Genomic DNA, 24,713 nt, shown 5'->3' with positions numbered 1-24,713 from the left:
TGACTAGGATCCATGAGGATGTGGGTTTGATCCCTGACCTTGATCAGTGGGTTAAGGATCCGGTGTTGCCATGAGCTGCGGTGTAGGTGGCAGACGCTACTTGGATCTGATTTTGCTGAAGCTGTGGTGTAGGCCGGCGGCTACAGTTCCAATTTGACCTCTAGCCTGGGAACTTCCATATGCTACAGATGTGGTCCTGAAAAGACAAAAAACAAATTATGAACTTCCATAATTATTGCATATTTTAATAAGCACCTTTCAAATCATGGTAGAAATGCAAGACAAAAAAACAAAATGAAAAAATCCCACACAGAAACACATGAATAACTGGCAAAAGAATGGACTGTTTAGGAATATCTGGCAAATACACAGCCATGCTGCTGTTATAATGGGACAGAAACTGTGAACTACATAGGAATGCAACCCCTAATTATTTGTTACTTACTGGACTCAACAGCATTCCCAATACTGCGCAAATGCACCAAGGCTATTCTGAGCATAAGGGCAAGGCACAGAAATGATGGAAACACATAGCCATGACAATGCATCTTCAATTTCCAGCACGGAGATAACAGTCAATGTCAAGAGACCCTGTCTCTGCAGAGAAATTTCAGTGTGACTCCTGATTGCTTTTCCAATGAGAAAGGGAATCCTTTACAGAGCTTACTTAAAATGAACTGCACAGACTAAGTTTTAATTTTGTGTTCCAAATTTGACAGGGCACCTCAAGACTGGAAACACGAGCTCATGGAGATACCATCTTGGGCTGCGCAAGGAGAGACTGGACAGGTTCCAGGAGACAGACACTCGATAAGCTTCTCAACGTCTCAGTTCAATCTGATGGCTTTTTGCGAATGAAAAGGCCAGCTTCAGAGCCCTGGGTTAGTGGACGACGTTCTTCTTCTTCTTCGGCTAAATTTAGAGAAACACTCCATCATGACAACTGAGACAAGAATGGGAACTGGGGTCATATGCTGATAAAAGAAAAATTCAATAGAGGTAAAATATCTATTCACGTTCGCTTTGTATATAATCCCAGAGGAGATGGGAGATGGTCACAGGGAAACACGACCCAAGATAGCTAAGTGTGCAAGACTACACCGTCTGTGAAAACTATCCCCCACGCTCCTCAAACGTGACCTGTCCTGATTCAACAGTTACGGACATTCAAGAGTCTGAAGGTAAGATAGGCTTTTATTAACTGGCCCCGAATTAACTGAGCCACATATTGGGTGTTTCAAATTACTTAGATAAACTTTTTGATCATTATTTGGTTATTTAACACCCCAGCCTCATGACACCTGTAATTACCAAAAGGCTCTATATTAGCCTTATTCCAATTTAAGCTATAGTGTGAGTCAATGCTGCCCACGAAAGTTTTAAGGGTGTTTGTTATTTATATTCTAAAGGCGTGGGGGAAGCCAGAAAGAATAAAGAAAAGCAAGTCAAATGGAATCATGTGATTTAAGAAGTACTAGAAGAAAAGGAAGACTAAGGAGGTCCTCCTGAATTTTCTGTGTTCTTAAATAAACTAACTATTCATAAAATAGTTCAGTTTGAGATTCCCTAACTCTAATAAGTATCTTTATTTATAAAACAGATCTGCCCCCTGCAAGAAAAAAATGCTATTTGCTTTAGCCAAACTAAGAGGATTCCCTGTATTTTTTGGTTCCATTTCTGAATAAAGAACTGCCTATTAGGAATGTGTCCATATATTTACACAACACTTCACATTTTTCAAAGTAATTTCATATTCATCATTTCCTGAAACCTTTCTAATAGCCCTGTGAAATCTGTTGAATGTCCTCACAGACAAGACCCTGGAAACAAGCGACTTGCGCTTAAGCACAGAGGTAAGCAGGGCTGAGGCACGAGGGACACTAAGTCTAACTATTAGATTAAAAACTCCTCCACCAAACCCATCCACTCAACAATGAGCACTCAGCACCTTCCACAGGATAGTGCTCCGCCAGGCACTGGGAGGGTGACAAGCAGGGAACACAACAGACCAAAAGCTCCACCCTCAGGACTAACAGTTCAATGAACATCACTATATACATGTTTTTTGGCTTTGACTAACTGGATGCCATTTACAACGCCAAATGTTGCATTCGTTTCTTTGCTTTAAGGGATTTACATGTGCTCAGTAAATCACAAAAAAACAGACATTCAGAACTTAAAAATATGTTTGAAGATTTGGTAAGCACTGATGACCTGAGAGGACATAAGGTCCACCCACTAGAGAAACCATGGCTCATAACTATGGCCCCTCTCCATGTGTTTTCAGGGAGTTCATCTTTAACTGTTGTCTTCCTTGCAGTGTCAGGATCAAGAAATAAAAAAGATATCTAAAATATTTGCTCTCTGCTAAGCAGCATCTTATCTGAAGTTTCAGGCTAACATTACAGAACATTTACCTATCCCTTGTTCAAAGACAGAGGGACAGAGACAGAGGATAACTAACTTTGCCTTTCCTCAAGTCCCATCTCTAATTGCTCCTTGTCCTAGAGTGGATGGTGTTAGTGAAGCCATCCTCTGGGTGAGTGGTTGGGAGAAGCATGTACAATCAATCAGTAATCATTTTGCAACAAAATGTAGTAAGGTAAGTGAAAACCGATTATTTTAAAGTAAACACGTTTGTGAATGAAAAACCAAGCTGCAAGCAGATACTGTAAGTGACGCCAATCTTTGTTCTGAAAGAAAGAGACGGCTGGTAAGGAAAGTGCTGCAAAGACTCCACTCTGCCAAAAGCACAACTGAAATTATAACAGGAGTAACTGTGACACTGAGTTCATAAAGAATTTTTAAATAATTCATTTACTTTAGCAACAGTGTCTATTATATGTCAGGTTCCCTTCTATAATTCGTATGACCTACAAAACAAAGTCCCATCCTTAGGCAATTTAAATTCAAAGGAAGATACAACCCTGGTCTCAAAGAAAATGCCCACTAATATTTATTACTTGAAGGTACTCATTGTTCAAGAGAAATGAAGTCTAAACAAACCCCAAAAAAATGCTTTTTAGGGAGTTACTTGAAAACTTTAAAATATGTAATACTCACATTATTTGAATTAAATATTTATGATACATTAGGAATAAAGTTTAAGTTACAATGGTAACTTCTGATACCAGTTAACTAGCTGTCACTGACGGAGAATCCCTTAATTGGAAGCTAGTAAGAATTCTTTGACATGGAGACTAATAGGATTTCCTCTCTATTCTCTTACAAAACCACACCAGAATGACAGCTAACTCAAGTCTTACAAGGCTAAATGAAGACTGAATAGGCAAACAGACATTATCAGACTAAGGAGTCGTTTTATGTAAAAATGAAAAAACAAACATTAGGTGATGGACCCAGTTGAATTTCAGCATTCTCTGCTCTGAGGGCCCAACATGGGGATAAGTGAACAAGGACCTGGAAAAGCTCTGAAATTGAAGGTAAAGGTACCACCGAGGGTAGCGAGTTCTATGGTGAAGCAAAAACAAGATTGTGGAAAGTAATATAATGTCTCTTCTATCAAAGAAAATCTTGGCTACTCCATTTTGCTCCAGTTTCCGCTGAAAGGCCCTCCAGCATCCCCCTCCTCTTTCCCTCTTCTCCCAGTAACAATTTGTTTCAAATTAGCCAACTGAAAAGAATGTGCACCCTGACCTGACCAGTGGGAAGGGGACAGGTACATCACCTGCATTAAGGATAAACAGGGAGGGTCTTCCTGGGTTTTTGTCTTTTCTGTGGCTGCACCTGCAGCATGTGGAGGTTCCCAGACTAGGGATCTAATCAGAGCTGTAGCTGCAGGCCTACGTATGCCAGAGCCACAGCAATGTGCGATCTGAGCTGCATCTGCGACCTACACCACAGCTCACGGCAACACCGGATCCTTAACCCACCGAGCAAGGTCAGAGATCGAACCCACAACTTCATGGTTCCTAGCTGGATTCATTAACCACTGAGCCATGACGGGAACTCCAGGAGGGTCTTTCCTTCTTTGCGCATGCTTTTTGAGTACCTGCACCCTTCTGCAGAAGTAAAGAGCCTCAAGATCTCCTCATGTTCATTTGTCTCATTTTCTGACAATGACGATCTGAGCCATGTCCCCAACAGATTTGGGGGCTCGTCCAGGATTTGGGGTCCACTGGAGCGTGGATTCTTGAGGAGGGGAGATATGTCCCATGGCCTGTTGCGGTGGCCCTAAATTGAGAAGTCCGTGCCTGTGAACTTCAAACCCATGGAGGGTTCTTGACAATGGGGGAAGTCGCGCCATGACCAGGCAACTTCTGTTAATGGACCAAGGTAGGAAAGATCGAGGGTGCAATCCAGTACCTCCTTGGTGGTCGGGGAAGTGGGGGTTGTAAGCCTCAAAGGGTCTCAGGTGAGACCGGCGATTTCCAGTGAAATCGTAAAATCAGAGCATGACCCCCAAAAGGTCTTGGGTGAGACTGGGGATTTGGGATGAAATCAGAGGATCGGAGCACAATCCTGGGAAATGGGAAGTCAGTCTTCCTAACCTGTACCTCCACTTGGAGGATCGAATGAGGGAGGGGATCAAATTCCTCCAGACAGTCCTCTGGGATTGATATTAAAGAAGTGGGGACGAAGGACAAAAAGAAGGGAAGAATGATTAAATACTGTTTTATCTGGACACAGACACCTCTTCTTGCCCCATCCATCTTCTGGCCAAAGTTCAGATCAGACGAGGATTGGGTCTGTCAGCTGCTCATTCAGTTTGTCCAGGACAAGTCACTGGGGTCTCAGGAGGGAACTTACTATGCTGGTGGCAGCGGGAACCATTGGTCTTATTTCCCCTCAGAGCACAAGACCAAAAGGGAAATGAGGAGAAAACCCAAGAACATTCTGGGATCTTCTCCCCTCCATGGGACCCCCTTGGCTCGCTGCTGCCACCTTACAATCCCCAAAATGCCACAGCCACCGGGGAGTGCGGGAAGGGGAGGGGCGCGGAGGCCACCCCCCAGGCGCAAGTGCACTGCCTCTGCTTGTGGAGTTAACACGGGAGGGGGTGGGGGGCAGAGCCCCACGCAGGTGCAAGCGCACTGCCGCTGCTCGCAGAGTCAGAGCAGGAGAGTTGGGCTGCAGGCATAAGTGTGCTGCCCTGGCCCGTGGGATCAAAGCCCACTGCCTCAACAAAACCAAAGGGTATGGCAGGACCATATTCCAGACGTAGGCGAGAGTGAAAACAATGTCGAGAGTTCCCATTGTGGCACAGCGGAAACAAATCCGGATTAGGAACCATGAGGTTTCGGGTTCAATCCCTGGCCTCGCTCAATGGGTTAAGGATCTGTGAGCTGTGGTGCAGGTCACAGATGCGGCTCGGATCTGACATTGCTGTGAATGTGGCATAGGCTGGCAGCTACAGATTAGACCCCTAGCCTGGAAACTTCCATATGCCTCGGGTGCATCCCTCAAAAGACAAAGTAAAAAAAAAAAAAGATTGGAAAGATAAATCATTAGAGAACTTACTAAGAGAGACATAAAAGGTATATGTGAAAAGAAATGAGGAATGGAATTCTATTTTATCAAGGGAAAAAAAAGAGTAAGTCTGTCTTCCGGCTTGTTTTAAATGGAAAATATGGGACAAACTAATGGATACAGGAAGTGCTGGAAGGTTTGTGGGAAGTAGACATTGAGAGAAGGGTTATACATTGCCAGAACTAAGTTTAAAATAAGTTTAACTGAGTAAATTAATTTTAAAATAAGCTGGTGCAAAACTGGAACTGGGCTTTTCTTTGTTAAGAAAACAAAGTTTCCTTGGAATGCTACTTTGATAACAGATTATATAATGTTCTTTTAGATGATCTGCTGTATTTGCTTTTGAGATCTCTTATAACTTTAAGATCTCTTGTAACTTTGGTTAAGAAAAAAGTATTATCCACAACAACTTAAGAAAAAAGTATTACCCACAGCAACCTAAGATTCTATCTGACCAAATTAAAAAATGATTTATTATAAACTCTATCAAATTCTAATTAAAGTGCTTTAAACTCAGCTAACTTTAAAATGCTTCACGGGATCCTTGAAGCATTCAAAAAAAAAGTTAAATTTACTAAAATTATTTGGAATGTTAAAATACAGAGAGTGTTATCAAATGAGTGATAAACCTCAGATTATATAAATAGATGTTTTAATATAGATATTCTAGAACTTTGACAGTTTCTGAAACTTGGAGATATACTGGTACTATGTTTTAATTCTTTTTTTTCTAGTTAGTTCAAATTGTTATATGTCACAACAATTACAAAGTTTCATTGTCAATTTTCACTGCAATAAGATTTAAAATGTGCCTGAAGTCTTTTGTCACTGTTAGTCAGTGGCTTTACTCCACAACTTTGCAAAAATGTTTCCTTTTCTAGAAGACCTATAGAAAACTTTATAAGAAATACAAGTTTCTCACTTCCAGACCTTAATGATGAGCTGAGTATTAAAAAAAAAAAAATTCTAAAAGGGAAATTGATGATTTCACAAACAGTTACACAAAAAGGATTGGTTACATTGGACTGTGTGAACTGATGAATATGGTTATAATTTTATGGTTTCTATTTAAAATAATACTGGCTTTTAATCTGTGTTTCCCAAGTATAAAGAAATTCTCCCCAACAAGCAATTTGGTAAATTATACCTTTGTAAGCAGAACTGAAACATTTCTCTCTTCTCTACCTGATTTCTCCAGGGAATGGAAACTCTCAGGTTCCCAAAAGCTTTATCAGATAATTAGGAAGGTCCCTTGTATGCAGCCTGTAAAAACCTCAAGGTATCTGGGTTTTTTAAAGGGAAGGAATTCACCGAGATCTTTAAGACAAACCCTTGGCATGACTTTCCTAGCCCTGAGGTGCCTTTTAAAAGCTTAGTCTTAAGATTCCTCATAAAGTTCTAACAAATCCAATTAAAAAAAAAAAAAAAAACCTATACGATCAATTTTATTCACATAAACCATCAGGCCAAGGTTGTTGACCAGACTTAACTGATAAATAAATTAGTCTTGGTTTGGCTAATATTTGATAAAAATGAGAATTAGAAAGAAAGAGATGTTTCAATGAAAACTTGCTAAATCTGTTAATCTCATTCTTTTAATTGTGGTCAGTATCACTAAGACTTACTTCCTAAATAGTTCTTTGCTATTACGTTATATTTCTGCAAAGTTTAACTGAGCTTCTAAAAGAACATTCTAAGCTTGTTTCTAAAGTTTATCTCAGTAATCTATTTTTGGATAAAGACCAGATGCCCAAAACCTACAACAGGACTGTGCATACTAAAAAGGACATAATATAAAAGGACTATTTCCAAGCTTGTAGAGGAAGACCCCGATCCCTTACTATGGAGCCAGGAGGAGGTACAACAATTTAGGGATTTAAGAGAGGTGCTGACAGGTGCCCCTCTTCTGGCTCTACCGTCCTTTTGAAAAACCTTTTCCTTTATTCATAAGCATGGGCCATAGAACGTCTCTAGGGACCCTCACACAGAAGCATGGGTGAAGCCACCAACTGGTGGTCTTCCTTTCCTGCCTCCTGGACCCTGTCTGTCGCCAGAGGATGGCTGAGTACATACATACAGTCGGTAGCCGCCACTGCCCTATTAACTGAAGGAAACAGAAAACTCACCTTTGGAGGAAGGATGACTTTGAGTATAAAAACAAGATATGGGGACACAAATGCCTGGTTGAAATGGATAAAATATTCTGTGGACACACTACACAAAGGCAGCTGTTACACTTGTGCCACAGGGAAACCAGAGGCCCAAGAGGTTCCCTTTCCTCTGGGGTGGTCGTCAGACCCACAGGGTCTTGAGTGTGTAGTGGCCCTCTTCCAGGACAAAACGGCTTGAAATAATGAATCCAGTTGGACTTTGTCATTGCTATTCCCTGAGGTCAAAAGTTCTGCAGGTCAGCCCCTGAGAACTGTTCGGCAGCCAAATGAAATTGTCAACTTCTCCTCATGCCTAAAGTGGCAAGAGGCAAAGGCGACTTTCTTAGGCAACCTGACCAGGTACAGTGAAAGCGGGTCCTACATCACTCCCACAATAAATCCCAGTTCCAAGGGCCCTGGGCAGATGTCTGGTGGTATTATGGGAGGCCACTAATGGCATCCTTCTGGAAAATCAAAGTGACACCTGTACTTTGGTGCAATTGGCCAGCCCTTTCACCCTGGCATTTAGGCCTCAATCTCAAACTCAGTCAATCCTGAGGAAATGAGGCAGCACCCACCCCCCGGGGAGGGGGGAGGGGGTCCTTTGACCCCCAGGTCTATATTCACTCAATAGGTCTTCCAAACAAATTTAAGGCAAGAAATCAGGTAGCTGCCAGGTTTGAATCTGCTCTCTTTTGGTGGTCAACCATAAACAGAAATGTTGATTGGATAAACTACAGCTACTACAATCAACAAAGACTCATTAGTTACACTAGAGATGCCATTGAAAAAAGAGCTCAACAGCTAGGGCCACCTGGCCAAAAGGCATGAGAAAACAGACTTTAGACATGATGCTGGCAGAAAAGGGTGGAGCATGTGTAATGACTGATATCCAGTGCTGTACATTCATTCCCAACATCACTGCCCCAGACAGCACCATCACGAAGGCCCTAAGCAGAGAATTCCGGTATTAATGACCCCTTCACAGACCTTTTAGAAAATTGGTTTAAAAAAAAAAAAAAAAAAAGGAAGGGACTAAGAGCTTCAATCTTTACCCCTCTAATTGCTGTAGTTAGTGTCCATGTCTTAGTTGCATGTTGCATAATTCCTTGTGCCAGGGGACTTGTTCAAAAATTAATAGAAACTGCCCTAACAAAGCAAGCTTCCCCGCCAAGCCAATATACTCCTGACGGACACAATAGAACATGAGAACCAAGAACAGGCTCAAAGAGTTTGAAGAAAAGAATATTTGATAAAAAATGAAAGGGGGGAATTGTGGCAAGTAACATGTCTTTTCTATCAAAGGAAATCTTGGTTACTCAATTGTGCTCCGGTTTTGGCTGAAATGCCTTCCTGCGACCACCCCCCCACCCCCTCCTCTTTTCCTTTCCTCCCAGTAACAATTTGTTTCAAATTAGCCAACCGAGAAGAATCTGCACCCTGACCTGACCAATGGGAAGGGGACAGGTACATCACCTGCGTTAGGGATAAACAGGGAGGGTCTTTTCTTCCTTGGGTGCGCTTTTTGAGCACCCGCGTCCTTCTGCAGAAGTCAAGAGCCTTGTCGAGATCTCCCGGTGTTCATGTGTCTCATTTTCCAACACTGACAATCCGAGCCATGTCCCCAACAAAGATGAACGCTGCAAAGTCTATGGGGAAAGTACCAAAACCCTTGGGCTCCCTCCCCAGCCCAAGCAGCTGCTCCTCTCCTGCTTTTATCAAAGATAGGTTTTACTACTTATACTAAAACAGAAAGCTACTAGATTTTAAGATACCTCACACCAAGAAGGGTACCTTACCAAGAACAAAAACCACAGCAAGATTAAAGGAAAGTCCATAAACTAGATGGTAAACTCAGTGAGGGCAGGGACTTAACCTACAATGGTGCCTGGCACAGAACAGAGGCTTAATAATATGCAGCAAAAGGATTTAGTAGACAACTTTTTTTTTTAACCTTCAAGAAAAAAGAATATCCGAAAAATCAAGAATAAACAAGAGAAAAATGTACAACCCTGGTCTCAAAGAAAATGCCCAATATCTATTACTTGAAGGTGCTGATTGTTCAAGAGACTTGAACATTATGACTTAATGGAGTCTTAACATCAATTCAGGAGATTCAACAGCTAACTAAAAGGAAACGAAAGAATTTAGAGCAAACTGAAATGCGGGGTGGGGATTACCAAGAAATTAACGCATGAAATTTTGCGGCTCTAAAGCTTCCGGGTTACAAGCGCCCATTAACTGTCTCGCACAAAAAAAATGCAATTTCAAAATACCAGGAAGAACAAGACACACCACTGTATAAAACAAATAATTAACAAGAACCCACTGTATAACACAGGAAAATCTGTTTGTAATAACCTATATGGGAGGAGTTCCCATCGTGGCACAGCAGAAACGAATCCGACAAGGAACCACGAGGTTGCAGGTTCAATCCATGGCCTCGCTCAGTGGGTTCAGGATCCAGCACTGCTATAAACTGTGGTGTAGGTCACAGACATGGCTCGGATGTGGCGTTGCTGTGGCGTAGGCCATTGGCAACAGCTCCGATTAGACCCGTAGCCTGGGAACCTCCATATGCCTCGGGTGCGGCCCTAAAAAGACAAAAAAAAAAAGACAAAAAAACCTCTATGGGAAAAAAGAATGTGTGTGTGTGTATGTATAAAACTGATTCACTTTGCTGTACATCTGAAACTAATACAACATTTTAAGTCGACTATACTCCAGTAAAATTTTAAAAAAGATTCTAAACTATCCAGAGTATTTTAAGCACAAAGATCAAAAGAATTAAAAATGAGAATGGTACAGGACTTCAATAGCAATCATGACACTAAACTATAACACAATACTACCCTCTAAACTCTGCTGGAAAGGCCCAAAGAACAATTAAGTGTAAGAACAAAGATTTAAGAAAAACATTTTCAGACATAGGAGAATCTCAAAATTTATTTCCCACATATCCTCTTTCCTCTCCTACTCACCACAAAACGCAATGGGAGATTGTATTCTGCTAAAGTAGGGGAGCTAAGGAAAATGAAGTCTTGGCATTTAAGACACAGGCAATACAATGCAGGAGATAGGATGGGGAGTTCCTAGGATGAGAAAAGAAGCCGGACCAGGCCAGCTGCGCACAGGCCCGAGGAGGGAAGACTTGGCACTAAGAGAACAGAAAGCAGCGGCCGGGGGTGGGGTGGGGGGTGGGGGAGTTAATACAAATAAAAACCCTCTGTGGGTCGGGCGTCTTCATCTAATGCACAGACCACGGTTCATTTGGAAAGTCTGTAGATAAATTAATGACCAAGATCAGGAAGATCAAGTATGTTTTTACAACTAACTCTAGAAAAAACAGGACTAAAAAACATGAAACACAATGATAAAATACTGCACAGCTTAGCTATGACTCTTGCCATCATGATCAATATTGATCTATCATAACTAAAATTGGTAAAAAGCTATACAAATACGTAGAGAAAAAAGATAAAGGGAAGGGTGTTAAAAATGAAACCTTTACCACCCTAGGGAGAAATTCAACAGATCATGATTAAAGCTGAGAACTGAAGCAACCGCCATAGAGCATGAAATTTAAAAAGAGAGATAGACAGCAAAACCAGAACAAATAGCTTTCGTTAAGTAACTGCCTCCGGGTTAATAAAATGGGGCATGGAAGGATGGGGTGGGAATCTGCTGTTTTCCTTCTAATATCTGTAAGACTAATACTTTCTAAACTATAGATATATTGCTTTGCAAAACATGTTAAGTTGCGAAAATAATTGTCATCCAATGAATAACCTATTCTAATCCATTACTTATCTCATAATGGGATTATGGATTATGGATCTTTGGAACAAAAGCATTTGGCCTCATGGCAAAAGAGGATTTAGATTTATACACAAATTTAGTAAAAGGCTAATTTTGGATTTGAAAAGCTAGTTCTGTGCTCACACTCTTTTCTATGAGTTAGATTAGACTATGAATAAAACTTCAGTTCACGTCTTCACGACCTCACATTCTGCTTTAGTCCCTTGCCAGTGAAAGGAAAATTAGATAACAAGACACTTGGTCTAAAATCTCAAAAGTACCACCAATCATGATTATTTTTAAATTACATTACATTATGTTACATCACATTAAATTAACAAAGCCTCGCCTCTATTTTTTAAAACAATCTGTAAATCTACCTTGTGTGCAAATGAACTAAAGCAGGGGTCAGCGAACCTCTGGCCTGAGTGCCTCAAATCCAACTTGCCCCTGTCACCGTACTATCTAACCAACTACAAATATTGTTTAACCATTAAAAAACCCTAAAAATCAATCAAAAGCAGAACATATTTCTTGACACATTAAAAAAAAAAAATCATGAGTTACCGTTGTGGCTCAGTGGCAACCAATATGACTAGATGAGTAGTATCCATGAGGACAGAGGTTTCATCACTGGCCCTGCTCAGTGGGTTAAGGATTCAGCGTTGCTGTGAGCTGGTGTAGGTCACAGACTTGGCTCGGATCTGGCATTGCCATAGCTATGGTGTAGGACAGTGGCACAGCTCCAATTTGACCCCTAGTCTGGGAACCTCCATATACCATGGATGTAGCCCTAAAAAGACCAAAAAAAAAACAAAAACAAAAACAAAAGTCACATGAAACTCATCTCTCTCCACAGATAAAGTTTTATTGGAACACAGCCTTATTCATTAATGTTTGTATCTATGGATGCCTTACAGTGATGGCAGAGATTGTATGGCCCTCAAAGCCTAAAACATTTACTATCAGGTGCCTATCAGATAGTTTCAAGGCTTGCTGACCCTTGAACTAAAAGACTAATTTGAAATTTCATTTGAATTATATCCCACATGAAATTAGGCCAAATTCTCTTACACACACACACACACTTAGAAGTCCTTGAATCAGGAGTGTCTGAATAAGGAACCTTAGGGAAGGCCTATATAACCCTTGAAAGAGAAAAGTCCTGAGGGATGTCATGTCTGCACAGGGTCACTGGGAAATGGGAGCAGCATGAAGAGTCTTGGCTCTGAGTTAGCTGTTCTCTTAGACACCCATCTGTCATCCAAGGTTTAACCCTAATACTTTGTTCCCACTCCACTTTCTTTTACTACATCACTTATTTCGTTTGAGTCAAAAGGTTAATAAAACATGCTAATGTTTCGTTTGGCCTTCCCCCTATAAAACTGTTTCTGTTCATGTTTACTGCTGACTGGGCCAATAAAGCACAAAATTCGGGTTAAGGACACTCTTCGGTGTCAGCGAGACCCAGGCCCTGGCTCTGCTTCCAAGTTTCACTCTGCCCTGGTGATCCTCTGAACTTCTCTCAACTTCGTTTTTCTCACCTCTCAAAGGGAGTGGAGTACCTACTTCAGATGAGTGCAGTTAGACAGAATAAAATGAAAAACATCAAGATCTTAATGTACCGATGCTCAGAAGTAAGAGCTCAAGACATGTTACCTACTGAACTATGTCTTACCATGTCCACATATTTCCTAAGCATTCATTATCCCTGAAGAGCATCATGGGCAGTGTTGTCTAACCTCAGTGTGGGTACGAATCACCCTGGTGGACCTGTCCATCGCAGATGCCCTTGGCCCTCCTCCCAGCTCCCCTGAGACATTCCTCTGGAGGGACCTCTACACTCAAACTCGAGTTGATCTCGATGTGAGTGAACCATGGAACAGAAATGAAGTGTTCCTAGATAACAAAACAGGGGCCAAGAAGTTAAGAGACAAGCAAAAGCCTAAGTGACGCAGCCTTAAGGAAGTATCAGTCTACTTCGTCAAAATACCATGGAGCTGAGTACGACTCATTCCTTTTGCTTTTTTTCCCTGCTACAACTGTCCTCATTTTTTTTTGGACTTAAACTTATGTTAAATAATGTTACCTACAACATGAAGATTATCTCCTAGCTTATAGAGGTGAGGACTTCAGGTTAGACATCCAAGTAAACATTCAGGGAACTCAAAAGCTAAGTACTCAGGTCCCAGAGGAACCCCAATTTGCTATCTGGGAATTGAGCCATATAATCATGTAATTATCCCCAGAGAACCTGGGGATAGGGCTAGCCCATTCTATTTACTGAACATTTCTAAACAGAACCTTTAAAAAGAGAGAGAAAAATAATATGTATTCCTACAACACAATGTAAAAGCAGCTGAGTAACTGGCTAAAAATTAGCACAAAATTAAATATACTCTATACTGAGAAACCCTGACATACAAACATGTGAAGTGAGTCGCATGCGATAGCTGCATCTCAGGGTAAGGTTTTTCAATTTAAGTGTCTATTCCCAAACCAGCAACAAAACAGAGTGGACCATGGCAGGAGTTTGAGGATGCAGATGCACGGATTTGCAGTTACCTTGCTCCAGTCTAAAGCACAGGGAACGCCTTGCCGCTTCCATCTCCGGAGTCGGATTATCTAGGACATGTCTACACCACTGCAAAGGGCTCAGGGATTTCTCTGATGACAGGAATGTCTTTGAAGAGCCAACGTATAACCTTAAAAAAAGAAATCTACATTATAGGGATTATATAGCTATATAGAGATTACCTCTCTTCTACTTGAGAGAAAACAATATGTATTTAACAGTTTCTAGCAAAACAGAACTCACATTTGATTACGTCAAATACCACAATCGCTTTTAACAGAAAATATCACCTAGTAGTAGAATATATTTTTTTGTGGCTTGGTGGCAAGGAGGACTTCAAAATACTCTGGAACTATGTCTCAGAGAGCTGGAGGGCACCATGATGGTCTGACCACCTCACTTATATGTCTAGAAATGAACATTTTCATCTCTCACATGGGCTAAAGTATATAAACATTATATGGCAGATAAGGCAAACCTCATTTACACTTAAAAAAAAAAGTCTAGGAGTTTCCATTATGGCTCAGTGGGTTAAGAACCTGACTAGTATCCATGAGGATGTGGGTTCAATCCCTGGCCTCGCTCAGTGGGTTAAGGATCCGGCGTTGCCAAGAGTTGTAGTGTAGGTCCCAGCTGTAGCTCTGATCTGACTCCTAGCACGGGAATTTCCATTCCACAAGTGTGGCCCTAAAAAAAGAAAGAAAAAAAAAACCAAAAAAAACAAAAAACAAATTAAAAAAAAAAACAAGTAAAAGTCAACTGTTTGTTGACTCTCTCCACCCTTAAATAATCTCATCTTCCCCCTCTCTCAAATCTATGATAAACTTAGTATATGCTTCTTTCTCATGAAAGCCAAGCAGCTTTCAAAGATATGTTTTAGTGGGCAGGAATCGAAATATCCACCCTGGGGTACTGCAAATGATAAAGGTTTTCTCTCACTGATAACTCTTCTAAGGTAAATTTTACAATATTTACAGTGATAGGGTTATATAAAAAGGTTTATCCTGAGGATTAACCAACAGTTGACTAAAAAAAAGGAGGAAAGAAAATTACAATTATGGGCTCTAGTCATTGACCCTTGCTATGTAAAGCTGTATTCTAATTACAAATCTCATTGAAGTAATACTCCTTCAAACAAAGTTACCGTAAATTAGGCACTTATTCTTGAAATAATAAGATTTCATTATTCACTCTTTTACTGTTATAGTCTGGTCTCCCACATAGTTGAGTAATTTATCCCAGATGGTTGGGGAATGTACTACTTAGAAAATTATTCTTGTACTTCAGGGTTGGCAAACTTTTTCTATAAAGGGCCAGCTAGTAAATATATAGATTTTGTGGCCACACAGTCTCTGTCACAAATACTTAACTTTCCCTCTGCAGCCCAAAAGTATAAGAGATGATATATAAATGAGTAAGTATGGCTGTGTTCCTATAAACTTTATTTATAGATATTAAAAGCTGAAATTCCCATAATTTTCACATCGAAAAAGTATTCTTTTTTTTTTTTCAATCATTTAAAAATGTAAAAATCAGAGTCCCGTCATGGCTCAGTGGAACAAACCTGACTAGTATCCATGAGGACTAGGATTCCATCCCTGGCCCCGCTCAGTGGGTTAAGGATCTGGCGTTGCTGGGAGCTGTGGCATAAGTTGCAGACACAGCTCAGATCCCAGTTTCTGTGGCTGTGGTGTAGGCTGGCAGCTGCAGCTCCAATACAACCCCTAGCCTAGGAACCTCCATATGCCACGGGTGAGACCTAAAAAGACAAAAGACAGGAATTCCTGTCATGGCGCAGTGGTTAACGAATCCGACTAGGAACCATGAGGTTGCGGGTTCGGTCCCTGGCCTTGCTCAGTGGCTTAAGGATCCAGCGATGCCATGAGCTGTGGTGTAGGTTGCAGATGCGGCTCAGATCCCATGTTGCTGTGGCTCTGCCGTAGGCTGGTGGCTACAGTTCCAATTAGACCCCTAGCCTGGGAACCTCCATATGCTGCAGGAGCAGCCCTAGAAATGGCAAAAAGACAAAAAATAAATAAATAAATAAATGGGAAAAAAAAAGACAAAAGACAAAAAAATAAATATGTAAAAATCTGAGCTAATCCGCTATACAAACCAGGCAGTGAGCCCACACAGTCTGCTGACTCCTGTTAGAGATGAAGATTCTAAAATATCTCTTTTACTCAATCTAATTGTAATCCTAATATATCATTCCTCCCTTAGAGAGTGGACAACAGTTCTGCCTTTATTGAAAATACAGTGGCTAAGAATGCTTATTCCCAGGAGGCATCGTGGTCTTCTACAGCAAGATCATTACCATCCTGTATAGATCCTTGCTTTTCATCCTTCTTTGCCATCAGACCTGTGAACTGTTACTGCACAGTTCTCTCTCGAGCCCCAAGTAAAGTTTCATCTAAGCTAATTGTTCCCAATCTTTACCACATAACAATTGCTCAGAGGATTTGTTAAAAACACAAATTGCTAACACCTGATTGCAGGCCGCTCTAAGCTACCCTATTCAGTAGGTCTGGGGTAAGATCAAAGAACCTGAATGTCTGCAAGTTCCCATGTGATGCTGATACTGCTGTCTGGGGACCACAATGGATGCACACTGGGCTGAGCCAACTGTGGCAATTCCATGAATCCCTTGTGCCCAATAACTGGTTGAGGCACAAGGGCTGGACACAGTCATAGCCAATAAAAACCAAGGAGAAATATTCTGATGGGCATGTGGGCAAGTTTTCTCTTCATGTTTAAAGGGGGCATAAAAGACTCAATTATATGCTTCTCACAACATGTGCACTTTAAATATAAACACAGGAGTTAAAAAGGAAAGAACACTACAGAAACAAATGAACAAAACATAGCAAAAACAAACAAAACCCACAAAGAAAAACCCAGGGGGGCCCAGAAGGTTTCACTATGGAATTCTACCAGATATGTAAAGAATACCAATTATTCACAAAGTCTTAAAAAAAAAAAAAAAAAAAGAGAAAGAAAGAAGGGAGCACATCCTAACATAGTCTACGAGACGAGCATAGCTAACGAAAACCTGACACTCACACCAAACGCAGACGTTACAAGGAAAGAAACTAAAGATCGACACCCCTCAAGAAACAAAAGCAAAAGGTCTAAATGTTTTAGCAAATTCAGAACAACCATATGCAAAAGGAATACTTCATCACCAAGGGGGGTTTAACCCAGGAATGAAAGGTTGGCTTAACAGTCAAGTATCACTGTAACTTACCTAAAAAAACCCTCAGTAAATTAGAAATAGAAGGAAACATCCTTAATCTTACTGAAGGCATTTATAAAAAAAGGATCCTTATCAGTGAAAGACTGAAAACTTTTCCCCTACTACCAAGAACAATAAAGAGTCTATAAGTTCTAGCCAGTACAATTAGACAAGAAATAAAACCATTTGGTTTGGAAAGAAACAAGCAAATGTGTCTTTATCCTCAGATGACATGACCATCTATATAAAAAATTCTGAGAAATCTACAAAAAAGATACTAAAATAAGTGAGTTTAGTAGCAAGACTGTAGGATACCAGATCAGAATACAAAAGTGTTTCTATACTAGCAGAAACCAATACTTTTGAAATGTCACTTCCCATTTTTTATGGTGTAAGAGAAACCCTAAGATGCCTAAGGATTAATTCGACAAAAGATGTCAAGACCTGTACACTGAAAACTAAAAAACATTCTAAGAGAAACTTTAAAAGATATAGAGAGACAGACTATGTTCGTGGGTCAGAAAACTAAATATTAAGATGTCAATTATCCCAAAATTGATCTATTTAAGAAAATACCAATTAAAATCTCACCAAGATTTCTGTAGTAATGGGGAGTTCCCATCATGGCCCAGCAAAAACGAATCCGACTAGGAACCATGAGGTTGCAGGTTCAATCCCTGACCTTGCTCAGTGGGTTAAGGATCTGGCGTTACCATGAGCTGTGATGTAGGTCACAGATGCAGCTCAGATCTGGCATTGCTGTGACTCTGGCGTAGGCCAGCAGCTGTAGCTCCAATTAAACCCCTTGGGAACCGTCATATTCCACGGGTGCGGCCCTAAAAGACAAAAAAAAAAAAAAAGATTTTTGTAGTAACATAAATTAAAAGTCACAGTAGTGGGGAGTTCCCGTTGTGGCACAGCAGATATGAATTCAACCAGTATCCGTGAGGATATGGGTGTGATCGGTTCCTTAACCCACTGAGTGAGGCCAGGGATCACACCCACATCCAGCTTAACCCACAGCTGTACAGAATAGGTTGCAGATGCAGCTTGGATCTGCTTTTGCTGTGGCCATGGTGTAGACCAGCAGCTGCAGCTCTGATTCAACCCCTAGCCTGGAAATTTCCATATGCTGCAGGTGCAGCCCTAAAAAAGAAAATAATAATAATAATAATAGTTACAGTAATAAAGACCATTAATTTACAATGGCATGAAGATAAACAGATCAATGGGGAAAAATAAACTGTCTAGAAATAGATACATTAACACGTAGAATGCTGATTTTTGATAAATACACACAATTCAATGAAGCTAGTCCTTTGACCAAATGGTGCTAGAACAAATAGATATCCATTTACAAAAAGTGAATATTCATCCATACTTCACAGAATGTCCAAAGTTAACTCAAAATAGATCACAAACATGTAAAAGGTTTATAGTTTAGGTTTTACAAGAAATCAGAGACAGAAGTCTTTCTGTCCTTGGGTTAGCAAATATTTACTAGATACAATTTTTAGACTGAAAGTGTGATCTATAGAAGAAAGTGTATCTACTAGACTTAAAACTAAAAACTTTGCTCTTTGAGACTATTAACAGAATAAAGGACAAACCATAGATTGGGAAGAAAATATTTGAAAATCATTTATCTGATAAAAGCTTTAAGAGGAATATATAAGAAATTCTGTGAACTCAATAAGCAACCCAGTTTTTCAAAATGGGCAAAAGATTTAAACAGGTATTTCACCAATAATGTATGGATGGTAAACAGGTGTATGAAAAGAGTCTCATCGTGAGTAGCTAGGGAAATGCAAACCAGAGCCCCAATGAGATACTACTCAAAGCTATCAGAATGCTTAAAGGTAAGACTTGCCATAACAAGTCTTGCTAATGATATGGTATAACTGAAACTCTCCTACCCTGCCAGCAGAAATGTAAATAGTATCAACACTTGGAAAAAAAATTTAGCAGTCTCTTTAAAAATTAATCTACATCTACTTTCTGTTCCAGCCACTCAAAAGCCAAAAAGTATTTACCTGAAAAACATAAAAGGCATGTGTCCATACAAAGACTTATTTGTAATAGCCCAAAACTGAAAACAACTTGAATATTCACAAAAAGATGAATGGATAAACAAATCACTGTTGTGTCCCTACAATCTAGTAGATCTTACAATAAAAAGAAATGAACCGCTGATTCATGTTAACAACACAGATGAATTTCCCAAGAACTATCTTTTGTTTTGGTTTTTTGTTTTTTAGAGTCACACTCATGGCATATGGAGATTCCCAGGCTAGGGGTCTAGTCAGAGCTACAGATGCCGGCCTACACCACAGCCCCAGCAACTTGGGATCTGAGCCTCTCATCTGCAACATATACCACAGCTCACAGCAATACAGGATCCCTAACCCACTGAGCAAGGCCAGGGATCAAACCCAAATCCTCATGGATCCTAGTTGGGTTTGTTAACTGCTGAGCCACGAAGGGAACTCCTCAAAAGAATTATCTTGACTGGAGTTCCTCTTGTGGCGCAGCAGTAGCAAACCCGATTAGTATCCATGAGGGTATGAGTACAATCCCTGGCCTTGCTCAGTGGGTTAAGGATCCAGGGTTGCCATGAGCTGTGGTGTAGGTCGCAGACTCGGCTCAGATCCCGTATTGCTATGGCTGTGGTGTAGGATGGCAGCTGCAGCTCCAATTCATCCCCTAGCCTGGGAACTTCCATATGCTGCAGGTACATCCATAAAAAGCCAAAAAAAAAAAAAACCCCAAAAAAAAACCAAAAAAAAACCTGCCTTGATTAAAAGAAGCCAGAGCAAACCAAAAATGAAAAAGGGTACAAATATGTGCTTTCACTGATATAAAAGTATAGATGCAAACTAATCTAGACTGACAGAAAACAGGTCAGCAGCTGCCTAAGTGGGAGGAAGCCTGGATCAGGAGAGAAGGAAATACAAGGGGCTGGAAGCAAGCTGGAAGCACTGGGACATACTATCTTGACTGTCCTGATGGTTTCATGGGTGTGTATACTTATGTCAAAACCTATCAGACAGTACACTTTAAATCTATGCAGTTGCATTTCACTTATACCATTAATGAAGCTTTATTTTTAAAAAAGTCCCAAGACAGTAAGTAACTGACTGCTTTCTGCTTTTTAATGTTCTTAAGACCAGAGCCTGGAGCTGCCATCTACCAGGCAGGCGAATCAGCATTAAGCAGATGCCACAGTTTCAGCATAAACAAGCCACATTGTTGGTCAACTGGGGAACTTCCTTATCTGCCCACTTCTAAATAAATTGTCCTCACTGTTTAATATGCACACACAAATTCATGCATTGTCTGAGCCTTTGTTTATTCTCAGACTTCTCTTAGCTACCATCTGAAGTAGTGCTCTGCCCATCACCTCTAGCATCCCATATCTTCCTGCTGCTAAGAACTTCTACCCACGAGCCTGCATCAGGATTTCACATACTCCCATCAGTCTTGTTTGTTTTGTAAAGTGTTTTGCTTTTTGTTTGCAGGGGAACCCTTTAGGAAGAAGTCCTTAATCTCTTCGGGCCTGCGTCATATGGCTTTCTCATTTGACCACACAGCCTCACAGCACACGCAAAAGCAGTGCTTGCTTCCTGCAGGCACAGTTAATTGCTACGTGATCCACTCTGCCGTATTCCTATACAGGGATTTCTCTCTTTTATACTCCATCCATCCATGCTATCTGCTACTATGCCTCACCCCTACCATGCAGCTCATAGAATACAGGTGTGATCATGTGAATGAAACCAGAGAGTTCAGCTGAAAATCTGCATAGGGAATAAGTGGGACCCCAGATGCCCTCTACTTCAGCCAACCGGTCCCACCACCCCTCCTCCACTACAACTGAGGATCAGAGAAGGTTGACCCAGAAAAGCTCCCACTTCAGGCACAGTGAAGTGAGCTGAAGGAGCAATGAAATACTTCACTGAACTAGAGGGACTAACTGAAGGTCCACTTGCTGAAGGGTTAGAATCCTCGCTCCATTTTCCCCTTTACCTTCCTAGAACTCACTTCCTTACTTCTGTCTCCCAGGAGTAGAGAAGGTTTAGGTCCAGAGAAACAGATGAACCCAAGAGAAGACCTAGAAATACTGGAACTTGAGTTGGCAACCCACCCAATCACTTGTAAAGTCTACCAGTCAAAGAGCACCACCCACACAGAGCCTTGCATCAACTTTAAAACTGCCTCTGGGCATGAACAGACAACCAATGACACCAGATATCTGCAATACTCCCTTTAAATAAAACTCTGAGACTTTTAGAAGGAAAAATAAAAGAACCGAGGAGAAATACAAGCAGAAAACAGATAAAAATCCAAGACAATTAAAACTGTTATCATCTGACAGAAAATGTTGTATTCACAAAACAAAAATAGGATGGTTAAAAAAAAAAAAGTTATTCTTTCTTGGCAAATGAACCTTTTAAACTATTGTAAGTAACTGTGTAAGAGCAATTTGAAGCAGTCTCCCAGATGCAAAACACAAAGATTAACAACAGGTGGAGAAGGAAAAAACTAAGAGACAAGTCACTTAGAACAATCTTGTATATACACAGACCTCTATATCAAAACCTCATTGTAACCACAAACCAAAAATCTGCAATAGACACACGGACAAGAAAAGAAAAAGCAATCTGAAGGCAACACTAGGAGTTCCTGTGGTGGCTCAGTGGAAACAAATCTGACTAGTATCCATGAAGACACAGGTTTGATCCCTGGCCTCACTCAGTGGGTTAAGGATCCAGCATTGCCATGAGCTGTGGCATAGGTCACTGATACAGCTCAGATCTGGTGTTGCTATGGCTGTGGTGTAGGCCTGTGGCTGCAGCTCTGATGTGACCCCTAGCCTGGGAAACTCCATATGTCTCAGGTGCAGCCCTAAAAAGACAAAAATAAAGCAAAATAAAGGAAACACTAAAGATAGTCATCAAATCACAAAAGAGAACAAGAAAAGAAAGGAAGAAAAAATACCAACAAAAACAAATTCAAAACAATTAACAAAATGGCAATAAGAACATACACATTGGAGTTCCCATTGTGGCACAGTGGTTAACGAATCCGACTAGGACCCATGAGGTTGCAGGTTCGATCCCTGCCCTTGCTCAGTGGGTTAATGATCCGGCGCTGCTGTGAACTGTGGTGTAGGTAGCAGACATGGCTCGGATTCCGAGTTGCTGTGACTGCGGCATAGGCTGGCAGCTACAGCTCCCGTTAGACCCCTAGCCTGGGAACTTCCATATGCCATGGGAGCGGCCCAAGAAATGGCAAAAAGACCCAAAAAAAAAAAAAAAAACCATACACGTCAATAATTACCTTAATTGTAAATGGACTAATGCTCCAACCAAAAGACATAGACTGGCTGAGTGGATATAAAAACAAGACCCACAGGGAGTTCCTGTCATGGCTCAGTGGTTGACAAACCCAACTAGTATCCATGAGGATGCAGGTTCAATCCCTGACCTTGCTCAGTGGGTTGAGGATCCATCATTGCTGTGGCTGTGATGTAGGCCAGCAGCTATGGCTCCGATTGGACCCCTCACCTGGGAACCTCCATATGCCACAGGTGCAACCCTAAAAAAAACCAATAATAAAAAAATAAAAAATAAAAACAAGACCCATCTATATACTGTCTACAAGGGACCCACTTCAAATCTAGGGACAGGTACAGACTGAAAGGGAAAGACTGAAAGTGAGACTGAAAAAAGTTGTTCCAGGAAAATGAAAATCAAAAGAAAGCCAGAGTAGCAATAGTCATATCAGACAAAATAGACTTCAAAATAAAAAGGCTACAAAGACTCAAAAGACACTATAATGATCAAAGGATCAATCCAAGAAGAAGATAAAACAATTGTAAATATATATGCTCCTAACACAGGAGATCCTCAACATACAGGCAACTGCTAACAGCCGTAAAAAAATAAGTCAACAATCACAAAATAATAGTGAGGGACTTTAACACCCCCCTTGCAGCAATGGACAGATAATCCAGACAGAAAATCAGTAAGGGAACACAGGCCTTAAATGAAGCATTAGACAAGGTGGAATTAATTGATATTTATAGACCATTTATCAGAAAGCAGCAGAACACACGTTCTTCTAACGTGTACATGGAACATTCCCCAAGATAGATCACATCTTAGTCCACAAATCAAGCCTCAGTAAATTTAAGAAAACTGAAATCATATCAAGCACCTTTTCCGACCACAACACTGTAAGATTAGAAATCAGGAGTTCCCGTCATGGTGCAGTGGTTAACAAATCCGACTAGGAACCATGAGGTTGCGAGTTCGGTCCCTGCCCTTGCTCAGTGGGTTAATGATCCGGCGTTGCCGTGAGCTGTGGTGTAGGTTGCAGACGTGGCTCGGATCCCGCGTTGCTGTGGCTCTGGCATAGGCTGGTGGCTACAGCTCCTATTCGACCCCTAGCCTGGGAACCTCCATATGCCCTGGGAGCGGCCCAAGAAATAGCAAAAAGACAAAAAAAAAAAAATCAGTAACAAGAAAAAAACTGCAAAAAACACAAACACATGGAGACTACTAAACAATACGCTACTAAGCAACCAATGGATCACTGAAGAAATGAAAGAGGAAACCAAAAAATACCTAGAGACAAGGGTTCCCAGTGTGGCACAGCAAGACCAGCAGAGTCTCTGCAGCACCAGGATGCAGGTTTGATCCCCGGCCTGACATAGAGGGTTAAAGGAACAGGTGCTGCCCCAGCTGTGCCATAGGTCAAAACTGGAGCTCAGATCTGATCCCTGTCCGAGGAACTACATATGCCACAAGGTGGCCAAAAAGGGGGGCAAGGAGAAATAAGAGACAAATGAAAACAAAAACACAATGATCCAAAACCTATGGGGACACAGCAAAAGCAGCTCTAAGAGGTAAGTTTACAGCAATACAAGTCTGCCTTAGGAAACAAGAGAAAACTGAACCTAAACTTACACCTAGAGCAACTAACGAAGAACAAGCAAAACATAGAGTAGAAGGAAAGAAATCATAAAGAGCAGAAATAAACAGAGACAAAGAGAACAAAAAAAAATCAATCAAATAAAAGCTGGTTCTTTGAAAAGATCAACAAAATTGATAAACCTTTAGCCAGACTCATCAAGAAAAAAGAGGGGGCTCAAATCACTAAAATCAGAAATGAAAAAGAAGCTACCACTGACAGCATGGAAACACAAAGGATGCAAAGATACAAGCAACTATATGCCAATGAAATGGACAACTTAGAAGAAACGAACAAATTCTTATGAGAAAGGTACAATCTTCCCAGACTGACCAAGGAAGAAATAGAAAGTATAAACAAATCAATCACAAGTACTGAAATTGAAACTGTGATGAAAAAACTTCCAACAAAGCCAGAACTGGATGGTTCCACAGGTGAATTCTATCACATATTCAGATAAGAGGTAACATCTATCCTTCTTAAACTATTC

At 40.8% G+C, this 24,713-nt stretch overlaps 1 protein-coding gene across 2 annotated transcripts in view; it reads right to left on the bottom strand.

Annotated features, from left to right (window-relative positions):
- The window catches only part of SLAIN1 (SLAIN motif family member 1), a 77,332-nt gene that overhangs the window by 40,173 nt on the left and 12,446 nt on the right, over window positions 1–24,713 (bottom strand). For both annotated transcript variants that reach the window (XM_047756035.1, XM_047756036.1), the window contains exon 2: window positions 14,004–14,143. In XM_047756035.1, coding sequence (XP_047611991.1) covers window positions 14,004–14,143 — 140 coding nt within the window. The remainder of the gene's footprint in view (window positions 1–14,003; window positions 14,144–24,713) is intronic.

The sequence above is a fragment of the Phacochoerus africanus genome, chromosome 13, assembly GCF_016906955.1.
Source record: "Phacochoerus africanus isolate WHEZ1 chromosome 13, ROS_Pafr_v1, whole genome shotgun sequence".
Classification (NCBI taxonomy): Eukaryota; Metazoa; Chordata; class Mammalia; order Artiodactyla; family Suidae; genus Phacochoerus; species Phacochoerus africanus.
This window is presented reverse-complemented; position numbering and strand designations above follow the sequence as displayed.